Below are 19,310 nucleotides of genomic sequence, written 5' to 3' on the forward strand. Positions count from 1 at the left end.
GAGAGGTACAGAGGCATAGCCTAGGTTGGCACAGCTCCCAAACAAGGAATATCCTATTTTCGTGTGCTTCACCAGGCCTCACATTGCCAAAACAGATCTAATCATTCTTCAATAAGTCTACCTAATCGCCTCATTTCCTCGATTCTAACTTGCGCCTTTTATTACTGTTAATTCTACTAACAGTTTAAAATCAGAGTCTTCTCCCTATCCCCACCCCCTTCTATCCTTTCCCTCACCCCCAAAAAACTGCTATCAAATTGACGGTCCGTTTTACAATTGAGAAAATAAGTGCACTAGCCAATAGGTAATTTCGCTTGCAGGGGTAAAAGCTTTCTGCTCCACAGCCCGAAACTTCTTTTGCAAAGTGCTTTTTTCAGGTAGTTTCTTCACAGGTAGTCCCAAGTTTGTGGGAGTAATGGGGGGAGGGAGGAGGGGCAAAATCCCCCTCCCCTCCTTTCCCCTCTGAAAAGGCTTAGCTACAAAGAGCCTCTAGGGGCTTGTCTGAAGTCTGCAGCGCAGTCAAAAACAACCGAAAGCCAGGTGTTCCTGCACCCAATCCCAAACTGGACTCTGAAGCTGCTAAGTTTTGCGAAGTGCCCCCATCAATCAGCCCTGTACTCGAGCGGGGACCAGCACAGCGACCCCTAGGAGGCTTTCGGCCTCACCCAGTCTGAAGTCCGCAAGGTCAGCGCTCATAGCACATCCCTGCCCCAACCCCTTGCATCTAGCTCTGGTCGCTTACGGGTAGTTCGCATCCAATCGAGCAGCGCTGGGAGGTCTGCGGGAGTCACCGTACGCAGCAGCTGTAGGACTGCTCGCCTTGCCGAGCGGAATTCCATGCTGAAAGCTGAAAGCAGCCGAGGGAAAGGTTCGCATTGCGCACGCGCAGGCAGAAACGGGTTTCCACGCCAGATCCGACCCAGCGGAACCCGCCTGAGCTGCGAAATCCCCAAGCCCCGCCCCTTTTTGGAGTTCTCACGTGCTCCCGGGGAGGACTCCCTGCTCTCTAATCGCCCCTCCAAGTCTCACCGCTCCCCTCTTAACTGGCCGTGCACAGCCTAGTCACTTTTTCTTAAAGCGACTTATCGAGGTCGAAATTCTTTCCTGGGATCGCATCCCCAGAGGGCGTTCTATCTTGCCACTTTGCTGTCGCAGAGATTAAGCGATAGAAAACGGAGTGTCAAAAAGCCAATCAAAGCAAAGAAACATCTCAATAAACCTTTTCAGTAGAAGTACGGAGAGAATGCGGCAGGTGCCCCGGAAGCGGAAGTGTATCCTTTTCATGAAAGGCTGGACTTCGGCGAGTGGTGACGTTTCCTCATTGGGCGGAAGGTTCGGTGGCAATCGTCGGTCTTCCAGCTGGTGGGAGTTGGCGTCGCGGTGCTGGGCGCCGGAGCCCCAGTTTGTATAGTTTGGGAAGTCGGGCTGTGGGGTCGCACCTGTCTGTCTGATCCTTGCTTTCCTTGGTTTCCTCCCACGGCGCGGGGGCCTCGTGAAAGAATTCCCGGCCCCTTTGGGCCACAGCGGTAGCGGTGCTTTTTGCGGTAAGTGTCTTGCTTTTTCCCGCCCCCGACCACGGACTGGCAGCTAGGGGCAGCGTCAGCTCTCCTTGGGGGCCAGAGACCCTGGAGGGAGTCGGCTTCCCTGGCCACCGGCTCTCATCACCGAGACTGAGGTGCACTGGCCCTTTTTCATCTCGTATGCCCCATCAGAAGTTTTCTTAAAAGATGCACTGTGACCCTTTTAAGTAGTTTTCAGATTTACCTGAGCCAGATTAGGTGTAGGCAGTTACAGGCCTGACGCTGCTTTGCTCTCCCGATCAAGAATTTAGATGTGGCTACTTCTCCGAAAACCTTTTGGCGTGTACCAGATTTTATTTTTCCGTGTCCGTTGTGCTTAACACGTTGTCCTGCATATAGTAGGCGTTTCATAAATGAATAAGGGACATCAGTTCAGTGCCAATGATGACTTCAGATACACTGATGGCTCTTTCTGCATTTGCCACTGTTGACCATTTCTTGAAACTCTTTCCCCAGTTGGCTTTCTTGATGCTGTTCTCACCTAGTTCTTTCATATGCTTAATTCAACACACTATTTACTTATTCCTATCTATAAGAATACAGAAATGAATGATACAAACCCTGTCATTGAGAAGCTAACAGTACAGTGAGAGAGGCACATATATACACATTAAATAAGATGAGTAATGAGAAACTCTAGGAAGGTATAAAGAGCTATGAGAGCTCTGGGAACCCAGATGAGAGTACTCCTTGGAAGATTTGTGACCCTGAACAAGTTTCTATTCCAGTTCTATTCTATTCCAGCTTCAGTTTCCTCATCCATCTAATAAGTTCATTATGGGGATAAAAGATTAGATGATCAGTTTCATGCAATGCCTGGTATATAGCAGTGTTAATGACGGAAGGGAGAGGAATTATTTCTTTCAAAACTCGTTCTCTTGGTGTTTTCATGTGGTCAGTTAATATTTTCTAATTTGATAAACACATCTTCAGGCCCTCTTTCAAACAGACTATTCCTCTAACTCCACCTAACTGGAAATTCTGGATTTACCACATGAATTTAGGAAGATAAATGGTAGCTGCTTCTTCTTCTTCTTCTTCTTCTTCTTCTTCTTCTTCTTTTTTTTTTAATTGATTTTCTTCTGTATGCCTTTGGAGAGGGAAAGGGGTTAGTAAGGGCTTCCGTCCCTTTTAATTATTCTTTTTGGTTGACTCCTTTTTGTTGGTTCTTCGCCATCCCAGGGTCTTTCAGAGGCTGTCCTTGAGACTTCCCATCTACATCCTTTGCTTCCATGGCATTATCTTTGTATGCTAACCATTTCCAAACTTCTCTAATTTCTCTTTTGTTCCCTGTAACTTCAGTCTCATGAGTGATATAGTTCTTTAGTTTCTGCAAATTCCGTAGGTCCCAAACCAAACTTACTACCTCAACTTTGCTTTTTCCCCCCACTTTTTTCATTATTATATATATGATACATAAGGGCTTTAACTCCTTGTTTGTACCTGAATTTTGTGATATTTGTATGTTCAATTTGAAAAACAATAATAAAACGAACCCCTATGTAGTCAGTATCCAACTTTAGTAGGACATTACAAAGTATTATAGGAGATGTATTCAAAATCCCAATTTAGTCGAACATGACAAATACGACATTACAAAACCTTAAAACCTCTTGAACTTTTTGTCTGGTTACTCTTTAGGTTTCAAACCAGCTTCTTTTTTGTCTTCCCTTCATTGGTTGATGGTATCCCTTGCCATCTGGTTACTGTTTGAGACCTTGGAGTCACTTTTGCCTTTTGTTTCTCCTTCACTTCCCACAACTATTTGGTCAGTAATTCCTGTAGCCTCTGCTTGGACTTGACTTGATCCATTCTGCTTTCTGCTTCCCTGGTTCAAGCCCACATGCCTCCACCAGGCTTTTGGTTAGTGTGTCTTTAGTCTCCTTGTTCTCAAGTTTTTCTCCCTCCAGTGTACTTGCTATGTTGACTCTAATTTTTAAATTATGAAACAGATTTTTCTTTCCCTTGTTTCCTTTGAGGAGTATTATTTCATGCAGTGATTTTTAAGCCTGGCTGCACTTCAGTGTAACCAATGAAATTTTTCAAAATATAGATGCCTTGTTTTGCCCTCCTAATTAAGAATTGAAATGAGGCCAGCCACTTCCCCCAAAACCTTTTGATGGTACTATCCTTGGAGATTATGATTGAGTATTTAATTTTCAGCAGATAGGTGTTACGTACATGTACCTGAAATAACAAAAATAGCATATACCTCTTATTCCTTCTCTTCCATGCTTTCAGCCTGTGATCTTTCCAATTTCAGGACAGACTATTGCCAAGGAATTCTTTTGACTTTGTTTTAATCTTGGTAACAGTTTACATAAAGATTATTGTTATGATCGACCTGATAGCCAATAAAGTATCTTAAGTGATTCTCATTGTTTTTGGGTTATTACCTCTTGTTGCTAATTGAATTTTTGGTAAAAATTGAATTTTCTGCTATCAAACTATGAAATGTTGCATTCTTTTTTAAAAAAATTATTAAAAGGAGTTTTAAAATTTAGAAACAGGTTATTTAAATGAAGAGAGAATTTTCTGGTACTTCTTGCATAGTTAAATATAACCTTCGGTGCAGAAGTAAAGCTGTTAAGTCAGTGGGTGGTATGATGTATAATTAATCTTTTGAATTCAAGAGAGAAGTCTTGTCTGTGTTAAATTGATGTAATTTGTTGATTTGGAGTTAGAACTTTTCTCAGGCTGGGACAATTCCTGGAACACATAGTATATATTGAATGAATGAATGAATGAATGAATGAATAACTAAATGAATTCAAGTGGCAATTCCATCTCAATCCTCAGTGTAAATCACTGTATTTCTCACAAGGAGCACTTTGAAAAATAATTTTCCCTTTGATTTTAAAAAACAGACTGGAATTGCTGGGGGATATACAGTAACTCTGTGTTTAACATTTTGAGGACTTGCCAAACTTTCCAAAGGGCTATGTACCATTTTACATTCCCACCAGCGGTATATGAGGGTTCTGATTTCTCCACAGCCTTAACACTTGTTATATCTTTTTGACTATAGCCATTCATGTGTGTGTGAAGTAGTATCTGGTTGTGCCTTTGATCTGTATTTCCCGGGAGGCTAATGTTATTTTTTTTATATTTGTTTATAGACAAAAATGGATTATACAGTATATGCAGTTTTGTATTCTGTCTTTGCATTTAAGCATGTTTTTAGCATTAGCAAGCTTGTTTACAAAAGAATTTCCCTTGTTGCTGCTTCCTTTTTCACTCCCCAAACCTTAATTCTTATGAAAACTTGCCTAAATTATATGCATAGAAAACGAAGTCTATAGGAACATAAACCAAATTGGTTATCAGGGGACAAGAGAGTATAAGTTTAGGGGTATTATAATTTCTATCTTCAGTATTTCTGTAATGTTTGAATTTTTACACTGATTACATATCTTCCTGTAATCACAAACATAAATTATTATGAATTATTTCCTTGGAGGATTAAGATTCAGAATGAAAAAATACTCATACATTTAAAAGTCATAATTAACATTATATTATCATTCAAATAGAATAATTTTAGCAAATAAGATGCATATAGGCCACCTGGTTAGATAAATTTACTTCTGTTTTATCCTGGAATATGATACATATACTACACAGAATTTAAATATACATATATATTTATATATATACACATATAATATATATGGACTTAGTATTATAGTAAGGAAAGCAAATATTGGTTTGGACTTTTGCCTAGCTTTTGGAAAGGTACATAGTGTAGAATTGAATTTTCTAAAGGTATTTACTACTGATAATATATTTATTTAGTTTTTTAGTCTAATATTGATCCAATAAGTTAGTCACTGACTGGGGCTTAGAAGAACTTTTTTATAGGGGTTTTCATTGTGATAGGATTTGGAATCTCTAGTCATTGGGATCTGTTTATATGATCTCCAGGCAAGTTTCTGGCAGGAATATTTATAATTGTTTATGTAGAGGAAAGTGGCTGTTTGAACACTGTAGATCCTGTTGAGTAATAGAATTATAGGTACGTGTAATTGGCACTAAAGATTCCTGGGGTGGTTTCTAGGTAATGGGACAGGAGCTTTAGTAAAGTTTAAGAAAAGTTCCAGTTTACTTACACTTCAGGTAGTACGATAGGGAGATCCAGTTGGTAGCATTCAAGAAAGCCAGGAAGTTAATATACTAGGTGCTTGACGACAGTTTTATACTTATTGTGTCATTTAACCCTCACAACATCCCTTCAGGGTCACTACCTTGATAATGGTATTATCTCCATTTTGCAGGTGAGGAAAGTGAGGCTCAGAGAGATTAAGTAACTTACTCAAAGTAACACAGCCAGTATGTAGCAGAGCTGGGATTTGAATCCAAGTCTGTCAGACTCCAAAGCCCATGCTCTTTCCAGTACTTCACACTGCAGCAGGTAAGTATGATACTTGGCCTTGTGTTTGCCTTATCAGGGCACCCTAGACTTGGGCCTATTTCCATCACCTCACTATCCAACTCCTCTTAGATTCCTGTTAGAACATGTGACTCGGACAAAGCTTGGTCCTTATACATCCTGATTGCAGTGGTCTTGATTGTCAGTTCTTTCTGGACATTGCAATGATTCTTCCAGGAAGAGGAGTGTGCATTTTTGCTTTCAAAATATGATTTCCTGTCATTGTAATATAGCAACAAAATTTGTCCTGGAGTTTGCCAGCAGGGATATTCAACCCTGTTTTTGAAAGCATCATTCATACTCTAGGACCTAGGATTGTGTAGCCAGGGGACTGTGGGAAGTCATTTTGCTTTTTTTTTTTTTTTTTTTTTTGTAGGGAACACCATTCTCTAATCTCTAACCTACTTACATCATAAAATTGTTGTGAGGGTGGAATGAAATAATAGATGTTAAACTGTATAAAGTACTATACAGTAATTTGCCCTTAAACTTTTCCAACAGCCCCATCGAAGTAGAGATTCCTCTTTTATGAAATTCTAGTATACACTGATATACTTCCATAAACATTTTTAGTTGAAAAAGAGAATTTTGAGTGAGTGTGCTTGAATTGTAAATTACTCCAATTTGAGATAATAGGGTTAACTAGTAACATGAAAAAGGATGTTCTATATTTTAGTATGCATATTAGATCAAGGTGAGGCTCATTTTTAAGAATCTTGTTAGAAGTTCCTTTTTTTTTTTTAGGGAAATTCTAAAAAGTTATACTAAGTAATGGCAAATGGATATTTGTAGTTGTACAATATCAATTACCTAGGTCATTGGCTTTCTTTTGTAATTGTACAATATCAATTACCTAGGTCATTGACTTTCTTTTGATTTCATTGGTTTATATTGGTGATCTTTTTTTTTTCTAACTCTTCCATTTTTTTTTTTAATATATATCGTATTATTTGTTTCAGGGGTACAGGTCTGTGATTGATCAGTCTTACACAATTCACAGCACTCACCACAACACATACCTTCCCCAGTGTCCATCACCCAATCACCCCATCCCCCTCACCTCACCCCCAGCAGCCCTCAGTTTGTTTCCTGTAGTTAAGAGTCTCTTAGGGTTTGTCTCCATCTCTGGTTTCATCTTGTTTCATTTCTTCCTCTCTTCTCTTCTCTTATGATCCTCTGCCTTGTTTCTTAAGTTCCACATATCGGTGAGATCATAGGATAATTATCTTTCTCTGATTGACTTATTTCACTTAGCAGAATACCCTTTAGTTCCATCCATATCATTACAGATGGCAAGATCCCAATTTTTAATGGCTGTGTAATACTCCATTGAATATATATACCCCATCTTTTCCCATTCATCTGTCAGTGGATATCTGAGCTCTTTCCATAGTTTGGCTTTTGTGGGCATTACTGCTATAAACATTGGGGTGCAGGTGCCCTTTCATATCACTACATCTGTATCTTTGGGGTAAATACCCAGTAGTGCAATTGCTGGGTCGTAGGGTAGCTCTATTTTCAACTTTCTGAGGAACCTCCTTACTGTTTTCCAGAGTGGCTCTATGTTACTGGTCTTAAAAAAGATATTTGTAAGGCCTTTCATAACTTTGGTTCCCTATCTTGCTTTGTTCCTATAGTCTTAAATACATTCATTCATAAAGTTCATTTTTAATAAGGGCTCAGTATATACTTCTGAGGAGACATAAAGCAGTGAGTTCATAGGAGGGAGCAAAAGAGGCAAAAGTCCCTGCCCTCATGAAGCTTACATTTCAACTGGGGGATATTACAGGCCACAAACAAAATAAGTAAATCATATGTTATTTGATAATGAGACAATAGAAAAAAATAAAGGGAAGGGAGACTGTGCATTTAAACAAGTGATAGGGAAGGCCTTATTGAGAGAAACTGCATCTAGACAGCAATCTGAAGGTGATGAGGCAGGGAGCTGTCTTTCCCCTTGTCAGCCAGGGGGAGATTATGCCAACATGTACAAAGGACCTGAGGTAGTAATGTGCAGGATCAACAGTAAGGAGGTCAGTGTGATTAAAATGGAGTGTGTGAATTTGGGAGTGCCTTACAGTCCATTTTGCATTTTGAGGACTTTACCTCTACGTGAAATAGGAAGTCATTGAGGTTTTGAGGAGAATCCTAATACCAGAGTTTTCAGGAACACATCCTTGGAAATTGCACAGATGATACCCTATAAATAAAAGATATTACTAGATATCATTATTCCTTTATGGAAATGTACGTTTTTATAAACAGGCAGATATATCAAAAAATGTGCTGCCAATAAGTACTTACATGAGGAAAAATGTATTAGAAAACTTCACAGAAGTATTTTTAGTTTAAAAGATCAGTCAATGTAGGAAGATAGGCTTATTTTTAAGAGTTAACTAATAATAGCTTTTTAAAATGGAGGATGCTGTGTTTATGATGTGATCTCTAAAATAATAAATTGTGGTGTCATAATGAGGATTATATCACTCTGGGTAACGGTGGCAAAGGAGATGAACTGAAACATCTGATTCTTATTTTTTACCTCAAGAATGTTTACTTAAGCAATAATAATTTAGTATAACGAGTATGGGATAAGAAATAAAAAGTGCTGGATCTTGTCTGTGAAGGAGTTGGTCTTTCAGGTGAAGTAACCATGTAACTATAAACAATTTATGGTAAGCACATTTTTTTTCAATTCCATCAAGTTGTTAGTAATTTTTTAGGTTCTAAATTACCTAGTTTTACCTGAGTGGAAGTGTAGTGTCTAATTTAGAGCTCAGCCTGGAACATCTCTTTGCCAATGATAGGTCCTTGAGTGCATTTCCTTTCCTCCTTCTTTTGACTCCCCTCCTCTTCTCTTTCTCTATTTTGAATGAGTCAGCAATTTAGTCTTTCTATTTCTCTCATTTTTAATCTCCTGTATACTCTTTTTATAGAAATCTAGTCTTGATTATCTTGGTTGACTAGATTAGTTAACTCGGAAGAGTTACTAACATCATTTTTTTTTAAAGATTTTATTTATTTATTTGACAGAGAGAGAGATCACAAGGAGGCAGAGAGGACGGCAGAGAGAGAGGGGGAAGCAGGCTCCCCGCTGAGCAGAGAGCCTGATGTGGGGCTCGATCCCAGGACCCTGAGATCATGACCTGAGCCAAAGGCAGAGGCTTTAACCTACTGAGCTACCCAGGCGCCCCCTAACATCATTGTTTTGAATACTGAGCTTTTCTGCTGATTTTGCATCTACCAGATGTCTGATACTTCTTAACCTGGTTTCAGGCTCTTCACAACCTGTATTTCCTTTTAATTAGCTAGCCACTGTCCTGACTAGAATATTTTATTTACTGCCTTCCAAATAATACATACTTAGTGTCTCTTAATTCCACGCATAAGGCATATGTAAGGTATAGTATGTCCCATGCTTTTTCTATATCTCCGTTTCTGCCCATGCCTTATCATCTTCTTCCAATTCTTTTTTGTCGTCTTCTCTTATCCACGTTCTACTTACATTTCAGGATCAGATTCATATTCAAACTTCTCTGTAAAGCTTGTTCTATCTACCTGAGCCTGTGTTTTCTTTCTTTGAATTTTTACAGAAATGGTCATTGGCAGTTGATCATAAAGTTTTATTGCAGCTTTGAACTAGTACTTTACCGGTATTAGTCAAGGGTCTCCACAGAAGCAGAACAATAGGATGTGTGTGTATGTGTGTGTGTGTGTGTGTGTGTGTGTGTATAAAGAAATTTATTATAAGGAATTGGCTATGTGATCATGGAGGCTGAAAAGTCCCAAGATCCTCCAGCTTGGCAAGTTGGAGACCCAGGAGAGCTGAGTGAGTGGTGTAATTCATTTCGAAGGCTGGCAGGCTTGAGACCCAGGAAGAGCTGGTGTTTCATGTGAATCTGAAGGTAGGAGGAAACCGATATCCCAGTTTGAAGGCAGTCAGGCAAAAGGAATTCTCTTTATATTTATTTGTTGCACATTCCTGTGTCTTGTCTTGCCTGTTAGTAGATAAGCACCTTGAGGCCAGGGACTACCTGTCCTTTTTGCTTGCTTACCACCCATGAGTCCTTGCATGGTATAAGGACTTAGATGTGGTAGGTGCATCTGTATACTTTCTAAAACCATGGCATTTTAGAGCTGGAAGGGCCTTTGAGGTTGTCTTGTTTTAGAGTTGGGGAATCAAGAACAGCTTTAAAATAGGAAAGTCAGTAATATACCCCTTTCTTTGGGTGTTTGAAGAATAAGATGAGCTAATGTAATGTGTGTGAAAAGTGAAGTGTCTTATTAATTAAAACTTTTTTTTTTCCTTTGGCTTAGAGCATGAATCAATATAGTTTACAGAGTCCTTTAATGTGGTAAATTGGACAATATTTCTGGGTGGAGATTTCACCTTTTTTCTTCTCTTATTCATATTCACATGTATGTCCAAAATGTCCATATTCACATAGTTGTTTGGATTTGAGATTGTATCATTATTGCCTCAAAGCATTTTATCTGAATGTTGAATTTGCTGATTTGTATAGAATATTCTAATTAGGTATTCAAACTCAGGTCATCATAATCAATGAGTAGCCTTAGCTTTTGGACATACGTATATTGAGGCTGCAGATTGAGGCTATAGAAGTTGAAGTTATAGTATCTAAACATTATAATAGTTTAATTTTAATTAAATACTCTTCTTCAGAAGTCTTCAATTATGAAAACTGGTATTGATTATTTTTCAAATGTTTTTATTTAATGTTTTTCCTTAGATTTTCTTGTAATCACATCTTAAAGCCTTCAAGATGGTACTAGCAGACCTTGGAAGAAAAATAACATCAGCATTACGCTCATTGAGCAATGCCACCATTATCAATGAAGAGGTATGTAAAATGTGTGAAATATATATGATTGCACGTCATTACTAGCATCGGGACATGAATTATTAGTAATCTCTATGTTTATATTTGTTTTGATGTAGATCTAATAACTGTAGATAAAAATTTAAAGTTGGATACACTATATGATGTTTTTTATTGAGTTGACTATCTTTATAGAAAGTAAAATAGTAAGATAGTAAGATAGGAAACAGAAACCCCCCAAATCTTAACTAACATGTAAAAATGGCATACTTTTTTTGTTTTGAAAATGGCTTAGAGGGTGCCTGGGTGGCTCAGTGGGTTAAGCCTCTGCTTTCGGCTCAGGTCATGATCTCAGGGTCCTGGGATCGAGCCCCGCATCGGGCTCTCTGCTCAGCAGGAAACCTGCTTCCCCCTCTCCCTCTGCCTGCCTCTCTGCCTACTTGTGATCTCTCTCTCTCAAATAAATAAATAAAATCTTAAAAAAAAAGTAAAAAAGGCTTAGATCTGGAGACATAGACCCGAAACTTCAGCGTCCTGCTTCTTTCTTCCTTCTTGGGTAGGCATGTGCACATCTCATCTTTTTCTACGTTTATTCAGCTTTCTCATAGAAGGCTGGTATTTTCATGTTGTCTACTTTGATTTTCTCTGAAATCCTCGTTCAGTTTTTTTGCTTTTGTTTGTTTTTGTTCTTTAGTTTTTGTAAGCTGACTCCTTATATGCTATCTGAAGTACTCTTCCTCCTGGCGCTCTTGTTTTCAGTTTTAAATATTTCTTTTTCAGGCAACCCTCTTGGGTCCCTTCCCTCCCCAGGAGCTTTGTACCATTGCTTTGCTACTGCTCATTAAACCTTTTACTGCCCACCAAAAAAAAAAAAAAAAAATTATCCCCCCCATACCTTATATCTTAATGATTTGTCAATTGAAGAAGATGAGAGTCCCCAAGTATACTTTATATTTTGTGGTACCAATGGGACAGTACTGAATTTGGTTTTAGAAGACCTCGTTAGCCACCTGCTTAGTAGCTTGTGATAGAAATCTGGGCAAGTTAGCTTCAGATTCCTTAATGTATAAAATGAGAAAACAGCATTTACCTTACAAGGTGCTTTTAAGGATCTAATTAAATAATAGATTAAAAAAGTACTTTCTAGAGGCACCTCATGGCTCAGTCAGTTAAGCATCTGACCCTTGATTTCAGCTCAGGTAATGATGTTGGGTTTGTGAGACTGAGCCCCACCTTAGGCTCTGTGCTGGGCATGGGGCCTCGCTGGGAATCTCTCTCTCCCTCTGCCCCTCACTGTTCCTCTCTCTCCCTCTCTTTAAGGAAAAAAAAGTGCTTTCTAACTTGGAGGTTTGGAAAAAAAATTTTTTTTTGAACTAAAAAAAACTTTTATTCTAGTGTAGTTAATATACTGTGCTATATTAGTTTCAGGTATACAATACAGTGATTGACTAGTTCTGTACCTTACTCAGTGCTCACTGAAAAAAAAATCTAATGTAGAATTTGCTATCAATACCTTAATAAATTAATGGTATTAAATAATTTTGGAACCATCTTTGAGTTCAGCTAGTCCAGCCTCTCAGTTAACAGCAACAGGAAGTCAGTTCCACATCTGTATTTTCCAAAAAGCCAGGATTAGTATCTTTTTTCTAATTCGTCATCCAGGGTTTTTTCTAATAATTATTATTAAATGATAAATCATAATTTAAACCATTGTGCAGTCTTTGGCATTCAGAATAAATAAAACAGCAGCCTTCCAAACAGTTTTCCCTGTTGTGTAACCCTTATGCTGTTTATGTTTCTAGTAGAGAAAAAAGAAACCAGGGAGAAGAGCTTGGTGGGAAGTATAGTAACAGCTGTTGCTTGTATTGGCAACTTCTCTGCTCTTAGTACTGTGCTGCTAGGGAATGAACAAGAATCTCTCTAATGAAAGATCAGTTCCATTTTTATCAGACTCCATTAATAAGAGATGGATCTGATGAGCCTCTGTAGGATGTATGAAGTGAGTTGAGGTGGGAATTATTCAAGAAATATTCCAGGGCCCATTTTATTTTTTAAGATTTTATTTTGAGGCACCTGGGTGGCTCAGTTGGTTAAGCATCTGCCTTCAACTTAGGTCATGATCCCAGGGTCCTGGGATCAAGCCCCATGTCATCGGGCTCCCTGCTCAGCCAAGAGTCTTCTTCTCCCTCTCCCTCTGCCCCTCTTCCTGCCTGTGGTTTCTCTCTCTTTCTCTCAAATAAATAAAATCTTAAAAAAAAAAAAAAAGCTATGCAGCCATCAAGAGAAATGAAATCTTGCCATTTGCAATGAAGTGGATGGAACTAGAGGGTATTATGCTAAGTGAAATAAGTCAATCAGAGAAAGACAATTATCATGTGATTTCTCTGATATGAGGAGTTTGAGAGGTAGGGTGGGGAGGTCTTGGGGGGTAGGGAGGGGAAAAAAATGAAACAATATGGGATGGGGAGGGAGACAAACCATAAGAGACTCTTAATCTCACAAAAAAAACTGAGGGTTGCTTGTGGGTCGGTGGGGAGGGATAGGATGGCTGGGTTATGGACATTGGGGAGGGTATGTGCTATGGTGAGTGCTGTGAAATGTGTAAGCCTGATGATTCACAGACCTGTACCCCTGGGGCAAATAATACATTATATGTTAATAAAAAAAATTTTTTTAATCAAAAAATCAAAAGATTTTAGTTTTGAGTTAATCTCTACACCCATTGTGGGGCTCGAACTCATAACCCCGAGATCAGGAGTCACATGCTGTAACTGACTGAGTCAGCCGACAGTGCCCCAGGGCCTGCGTTTTTGCAGACTTTTTGCTGGCGCCAGGGATATAGCAGTGACAAACAGACTAAAATCCCTGCCCTCATGGAGCACACAGGTTACTGTGTAAACCCTTATTTACCTGAGCAACAAAAATCTCATCTTTTTTTAAGACTTTATAGTTAAGGGGCGCCTGGGTGGCTCAGTGGGTTAAGCCGCTGCCTTCGGCTCAGGTCATGATCCCAGGTCCTGGGTTCGACCCCCACATCGGGCTTTCTGCTCAGTGGGGAGCCTGCTTCCTCCTCTCTCTCTGCCTGCCTCTCTGCCTACTTGTGATTTCTCTCTGTCAAATAAATAAATAAAATCTTTAAAAAAAAAAAAAAGACTTTATAGTTAAGACCTTTTAACCACAGCACCTTATAACTCAGCAAATATGTAATGATAGTGAGTTATTAATGGAGGATAGTTTTCTTTTCAACTTTGTTCCTCTGCTGTGAGTGTTCCTAGCAGTCTGACTGCTAGGTCAGACTGGGTCAGTTTCTTCTGTTGCATTTTGCTCCTACTAGTTCAGTTAAGCAGATATTGTGAATATAAAGTGCTGTGTATCAGCAACAGAAGGCATTCTGGAAGGCAACATGGATTGCATAGTAACTTTCTTAGGCTTGTATATTGTCTTTACTATTGTTACTTTAATATAGGAATAAAATTGTGACAATACTTGGTTGAATAAAGCTAAATGGAATATCTTTTTTAAAAAATTAACATATAATACATTATGTGTTTCAGAGGTACAGGTCTGTGATTCATCAGTCTTACACAACACCCAGAGCTCAACCACAATGCATACCCTCCCCAGTGTCCATCACCCAGTCTCCCCATCCCCTCCCACCTGGCAACCCTCAGTTTGTTTCCTATCATTAAGAGTATCTTATGGTTTGTCTCCCTCTCTGGTTTCATCTTGTTTCATTTTTCCTTCTTCCCCATGATCCTCTGCCTTTTCTCTTAAATTCCGTGTTATCAGTGAGATCATGTGATAATTATCTTTCTCTGATTAACTTATTTCACTTAGCGTAATACCCTCTAGTTCCATCCACATCATTGCAAATGGCAAGATTTCAACTAAATGGAATATCTTATTTTGACAAAATGATTAGACATTTGCTAAGATTACCTCTCTGAGGCTAATTGAGAACATTTTTTTTTTCTCTAACAGTGTAGTATTGTTTTTATTAAGCTATGGTAGTATATGATGACCAATCAGCTGTTGTTTTTATGTGCTTGAAATGACACACTAGGAGTGCTAAATTTTAATGTATTTATTTATTTGCAGGTATTAAATGCTATGCTAAAAGAAGTATGTACAGCATTATTGGAAGCAGATGTTAATATCAAACTAGTGAAGCAACTAAGAGAAAATGTAAAGTAAGTTAAATTAATCAGGTAAAAACCAGGCAAACTAAATTTAGTTTACTGGGATGAAGAGCTAACTAGAAAAGTCTGCTATATCATGAAACATTTCTGCCGTACAGCATTTGAAAAGAGCAGAACTCATATGTTGCAAGACTGCTTTGATAGTGTGTTTCCATAATGATGTTTCAAAGAATATACTACATGTGGCTTTCATTTAATTATGGATTTCTTTCCATTTTACTACTCCTTTATTTGGATGGATTCAATCTTATGCAATATAGTATTTTAATATAAAAGCCTTTTAACAATTCTTCATAGAAAAGTGGTGCCATTTTATCCTCTTGAGGCTTAAGATGACATTAATCAGCCTCCTTCATTGTTGGAGAATTGTATTCATTCTTGTTCTCCTCTTGGTTTTCCTGCCTGTATTTGAATGAAGGAGTAATGTGTGTCGTCTCGGTTACTGTGTTTTTTGGGAGAGGCACTGACTGGGGCAGGCCATATAGAATAATACAGGCACCTCAGTTAACTGTTGGACTCCTAGCCCTTGTCATGTTCAGGCCATTTCTCCTTTTCGTATTGTTAGTCTGGGTAATAAATGTAGAACTACTGGCATTTAAGTATTTAGAACTAGAGAAAATAATCCTATTCTCTGCTATGTGTGAAGATGTATAAAGTATATATGCTGTAAAAATAAAATTACTTTGCAGTGATATGAGGACAAATTGATATTTTGACTTTCAAAAGAAAGCCTTGAAAAACTTACCATGGTCTTATGTCTAATATTTCATGGTAAATTCTTCCATAGACTTAAGAATTTATAGTAATTTTACACATTAATCAGAAAACTATTAATGTGAATGACTGAATATTTTTACATTTTTTTGGAGCAGAAACTTTTTTTCAGAGTGTCTTATCTGGCTTTTCTCTCTCCTCCCCACAAAAACCATCATCATGAAGGTCTGCTATTGATCTTGAAGAGATGGCATCTGGTCTTAACAAAAGAAAAATGATTCAGCACGCTGTATTTAAAGAACTTGTGAAGGTAAAAGTATCAGGATTGTGCTATATGATTATCCATGGACTCCAGTGGGTAAAAATACATTAGCACCGCAAATAGGAGTACTGTTTCAGAATATTTTTTAATGTTTTTATAGAATATTCCTCTATTAAAAATATTAATTGAAGGATTATTAACTTTTCTAAAGGGGCCTATTTTTATTATAGAGTTTTCTGAATACAAAGTTCTGAGTATAGATATGAAAGGCCAGTACTGTTCCTGTAAAAATTCCCAAAGCTGGGTTACGAAAGGTAGAACTTCACTACAGATAAATTGATAGAAGGGCCTCTCCTGAGTTTATATCCTTTTTAATATCAGATTCTGCCTATTGAAGGTCCTACTTTTGTACGAAAAGTCACTCTTGACAAGTGTTCTTTTCTGAACAGTTTATTGTGTCCAGAATTCCCCTTGAAAAGATCAGATATCCCAACTTGTCTACATTATGAGCAATTAGTGAAATTTTATTTTGCAAGTAGTAAATACAGCCTATGGCCTGGTATCACCTTAGAACTGATATTGCTGCTGTAGTCACGAAAATTATGGTGAAAATCTTAGAGCATTAAAAAATATGTATGGGTCCAGTGGTAGGGGGGAAAAAAAGGAAGGAACTGAAAAAAATTTTTTTAGAGGAACAGATGTCTGCTAGTGGTCTTCCAGTATTTTTCCATTTATTTTTTCATTTTCCAGTAGTTTCATTTACTCCTTTGGTTTCAGCAGAGCTGATTGATTGATACTCAGAAAAAGTCTAGTATCTCAGATGGTTGTATCATTTCATGTAGTCTTATAGACTATTTAATAAAAGAAAATCAGACCTTAAAGAGGTCAGAGACTTTATCCAGTCATACTTATCAGTTTGCAGTTGAGAAAAATGAGACACTTAGTAAGTGGCCGACACAGGTCTGATCGCCAAACTCCTTGTAGGACTCCTCATTTTATTTCCAGTTTGCTTTTCATCTAGCCCCGAGGTCAGTGCGGGGTTTGTGAAAATTTCTATTTTTAGGGTTTGGCATCTGTAGGCAATTCTGGTACATTAACTGCTTTGTTAAGAAGCATTTTTTGAGTACCTTCTTCATTCTCGGCAATATGTCAGATGCTGCTGATAGAGATAAATTAGACTGGTCTCTATACTCAGAAGCATATGGTCTAGAGCAGTGATGTGCAAAACAAGGTCAAAACTTTTCATAACAATACTAAGACATTATTTGCCTTTTGTATTGTTTGATATTTGTGCCAGTAGTTCAAAAGCAATGGTGGGTAAAATTCCCTAGCATGAATTAAGGTCGGAGTACCAAACTATACTAGTAGTCATTATACTTTTTACTACTACACACTTGTTGTGGGAGGGGTGTGAAGCTGTTTTACTTAAGAATGCTCTTGATATCACAGACTGTACCCCTAAAAAAAAGAATGCCCTTGATGGAGCAATAGAAGTTATTAGTTGTATTAAATCTTAACCTCTGAGTATATACATCTTTGTACAATTTTGTGGCATGAAATGGGAAGTACATAGAAAGCTTTTGTGCTGCATACTGAAATTTGATGGTAGTTTTGAGGAAGAGACACTTGTGATTATTTGAGTGCAAGCTGAGCTAGCTGCTGCTTTCATAAAACACCGTTTTTACGTGAACAAACAACAGACAGATAATCTGTGGTAATTCAGACTTGAATAAGATTTTCAAGTAAAGTGAGCCTGTCACTTTAAGGCAAATAAATAACTATATTGTGGTCAGTGAAAAAATTTGAGCTTTCCAGTGAAAACTAGAAACTTGGGGCGCCTGGGTGGCTCAGTGGGTTAAGCCTCTGCCTTCGGCTCAGGTCATGATCTCAGGGTCCTTCGGATCGAGCCCCATATCAGGCTCTCTGCTCAGCAAGGAGCCTGCCTCCCCTCCCCACCACCGCCTGCCTCTCTGCCTACTTGTGATTTCTCTCTGTCAAATAAATAAATAAAATCTTAAAAAAAAAAAAAAGAAAGAAAACTAGAAACTTGTATCTCCACCATGAGTTTGACGGGATCCCAGTACATTTCTGATGCGATCAGTATTGATATAATAAATTTTCTTGTTGTGTAATGAAATTTGTCAGTGACTAATATATGATGTTATAAAATCATGCACCAGTTGCATTCAAAGTTGCATTCAAAGTGCAAGATAGAATAACAGATTTTAATGGAATCGAGTGTGGAGTTTATATGGTTTCAGATTCTACATTGCAACTAACTTTAAAAAACTACTATAATTATAAAGGAATCCTGAGACTGAAAAGTACTGCTGTTTTAGGGTGCAGGAGGAATAGAAGTTAGATTTAGAAAATAATTAGTCACTAAACACATATGATCCAAATATAGATTCATAGAGAGCTGAGTGCTTCTGCTGTGAGATACGGAGACCGGAGGTGAATGTAGGGTAGTGTGAGTATCTGAAAGGATCTAGAGGGAAGGAAAGTGAATATGTTTAAGATTGATTGTGCCTATTTCAGAAGTTTCCTTAAAGCTAGGCCTGTGCCTGGGAAAGAGATAACAAAATGTGTTCTCTTTTCCTGCCTTTGCTACCACATGGCTTTCCTTGAAATTTAGGTATAATACAGACCGTGTAACCTTATGGTATTGTCTCACATGGGTTTTGCAAACTTTTTCTTAAGGACTAGATAGTTTAGGCTTTGTGGGCCATATGATTTCTGTTGCAGCTATCCCACTCTGCTGCTGTAGCACAAAAGCAGTAAATGAATGGGAATGGCGATGTTCCATAAAAACTTTACTCACACATAGTTTGCCAATCTCTGATCTAGGGCATTATCTGCAATTATGGCTTTATTATGATGTGGAGATACATGCTTCCAGCTCTCAACAACTGACTTGCAAAGGAATTGTTTTTTTAAATGAACTCATGTATATCATTTGGGGGCTGTCCATATGCGAACCTTAATTTCCCACTGACTCATGAAATTGGCGATTATTTTTTACTGGCTCTCTAAATATAACAACTTCATAGAACAGTAGGTCTTTGGCATTGGAAAATTTGACATCTGACTGACCTGGAAAATCTTTCACATGCAATTTGTAATTTTGCTCATACATAAACATTTATTAAACTGAACATGAAGATAGGTGTCCCAATATGGCAGCAACTAGCCTGTGTAGTTACTGAGCACTTGTAATGTACTTAGTCCACATTGAGATGTGCTGTAAGTATGAAAAAGATGCCAAATTTGAAGACCTCGTATGGG

General features: G+C 38.1%; 2 protein-coding genes across 5 annotated transcripts in view; one reads left to right on the plus strand and one right to left on the minus strand.

Moving 5' to 3' along the window:
- Positions 1 to 1,258, minus strand: part of LOC125104145 (uncharacterized) — a 34,721-nt gene extending 33,463 nt beyond the window's left edge. Inside the window, exons 1-2 of one of the 2 annotated variants that reach the window (XM_047736514.1) lie at positions 1,030 to 1,258; positions 743 to 847 (exon numbers count right to left, since the gene is read on the minus strand). In XM_047736514.1, coding sequence (XP_047592470.1) covers positions 743 to 839 — 97 coding nt within the window. In that variant the 5' untranslated portion in view covers positions 840 to 847; positions 1,030 to 1,258. The remainder of the gene's footprint in view (positions 1 to 742; positions 848 to 1,029) is intronic. The other variant, XM_047736515.1, reaches the window with a different exon arrangement.
- A 33-nt stretch (positions 1,259 to 1,291) lies between these two features.
- The window catches only part of SRP54 (signal recognition particle 54), a 40,928-nt gene continuing 22,909 nt past the window's right edge, over positions 1,292 to 19,310 (plus strand). The window contains exons 1-5 of one of the 3 annotated variants that reach the window (XM_047736506.1): positions 1,292 to 1,544; positions 5,855 to 5,991; positions 10,761 to 10,871; positions 14,949 to 15,040; positions 15,989 to 16,073. In XM_047736506.1, coding sequence (XP_047592462.1) covers positions 10,794 to 10,871; positions 14,949 to 15,040; positions 15,989 to 16,073 — 255 coding nt within the window. In that variant the 5' untranslated portion in view covers positions 1,292 to 1,544; positions 5,855 to 5,991; positions 10,761 to 10,793. Of the gene's footprint in view, positions 1,545 to 5,854; positions 5,992 to 8,559; positions 8,685 to 10,760; positions 10,872 to 14,948; positions 15,041 to 15,988; positions 16,074 to 19,310 lie in introns of those variants that run through there. The other 2 variants (XM_047736505.1, XM_047736507.1) reach the window with 2 other exon arrangements.

This window comes from Lutra lutra, chromosome 7 (assembly GCF_902655055.1).
Source record: "Lutra lutra chromosome 7, mLutLut1.2, whole genome shotgun sequence".
Taxonomy (NCBI): domain Eukaryota; kingdom Metazoa; phylum Chordata; class Mammalia; order Carnivora; family Mustelidae; genus Lutra; species Lutra lutra.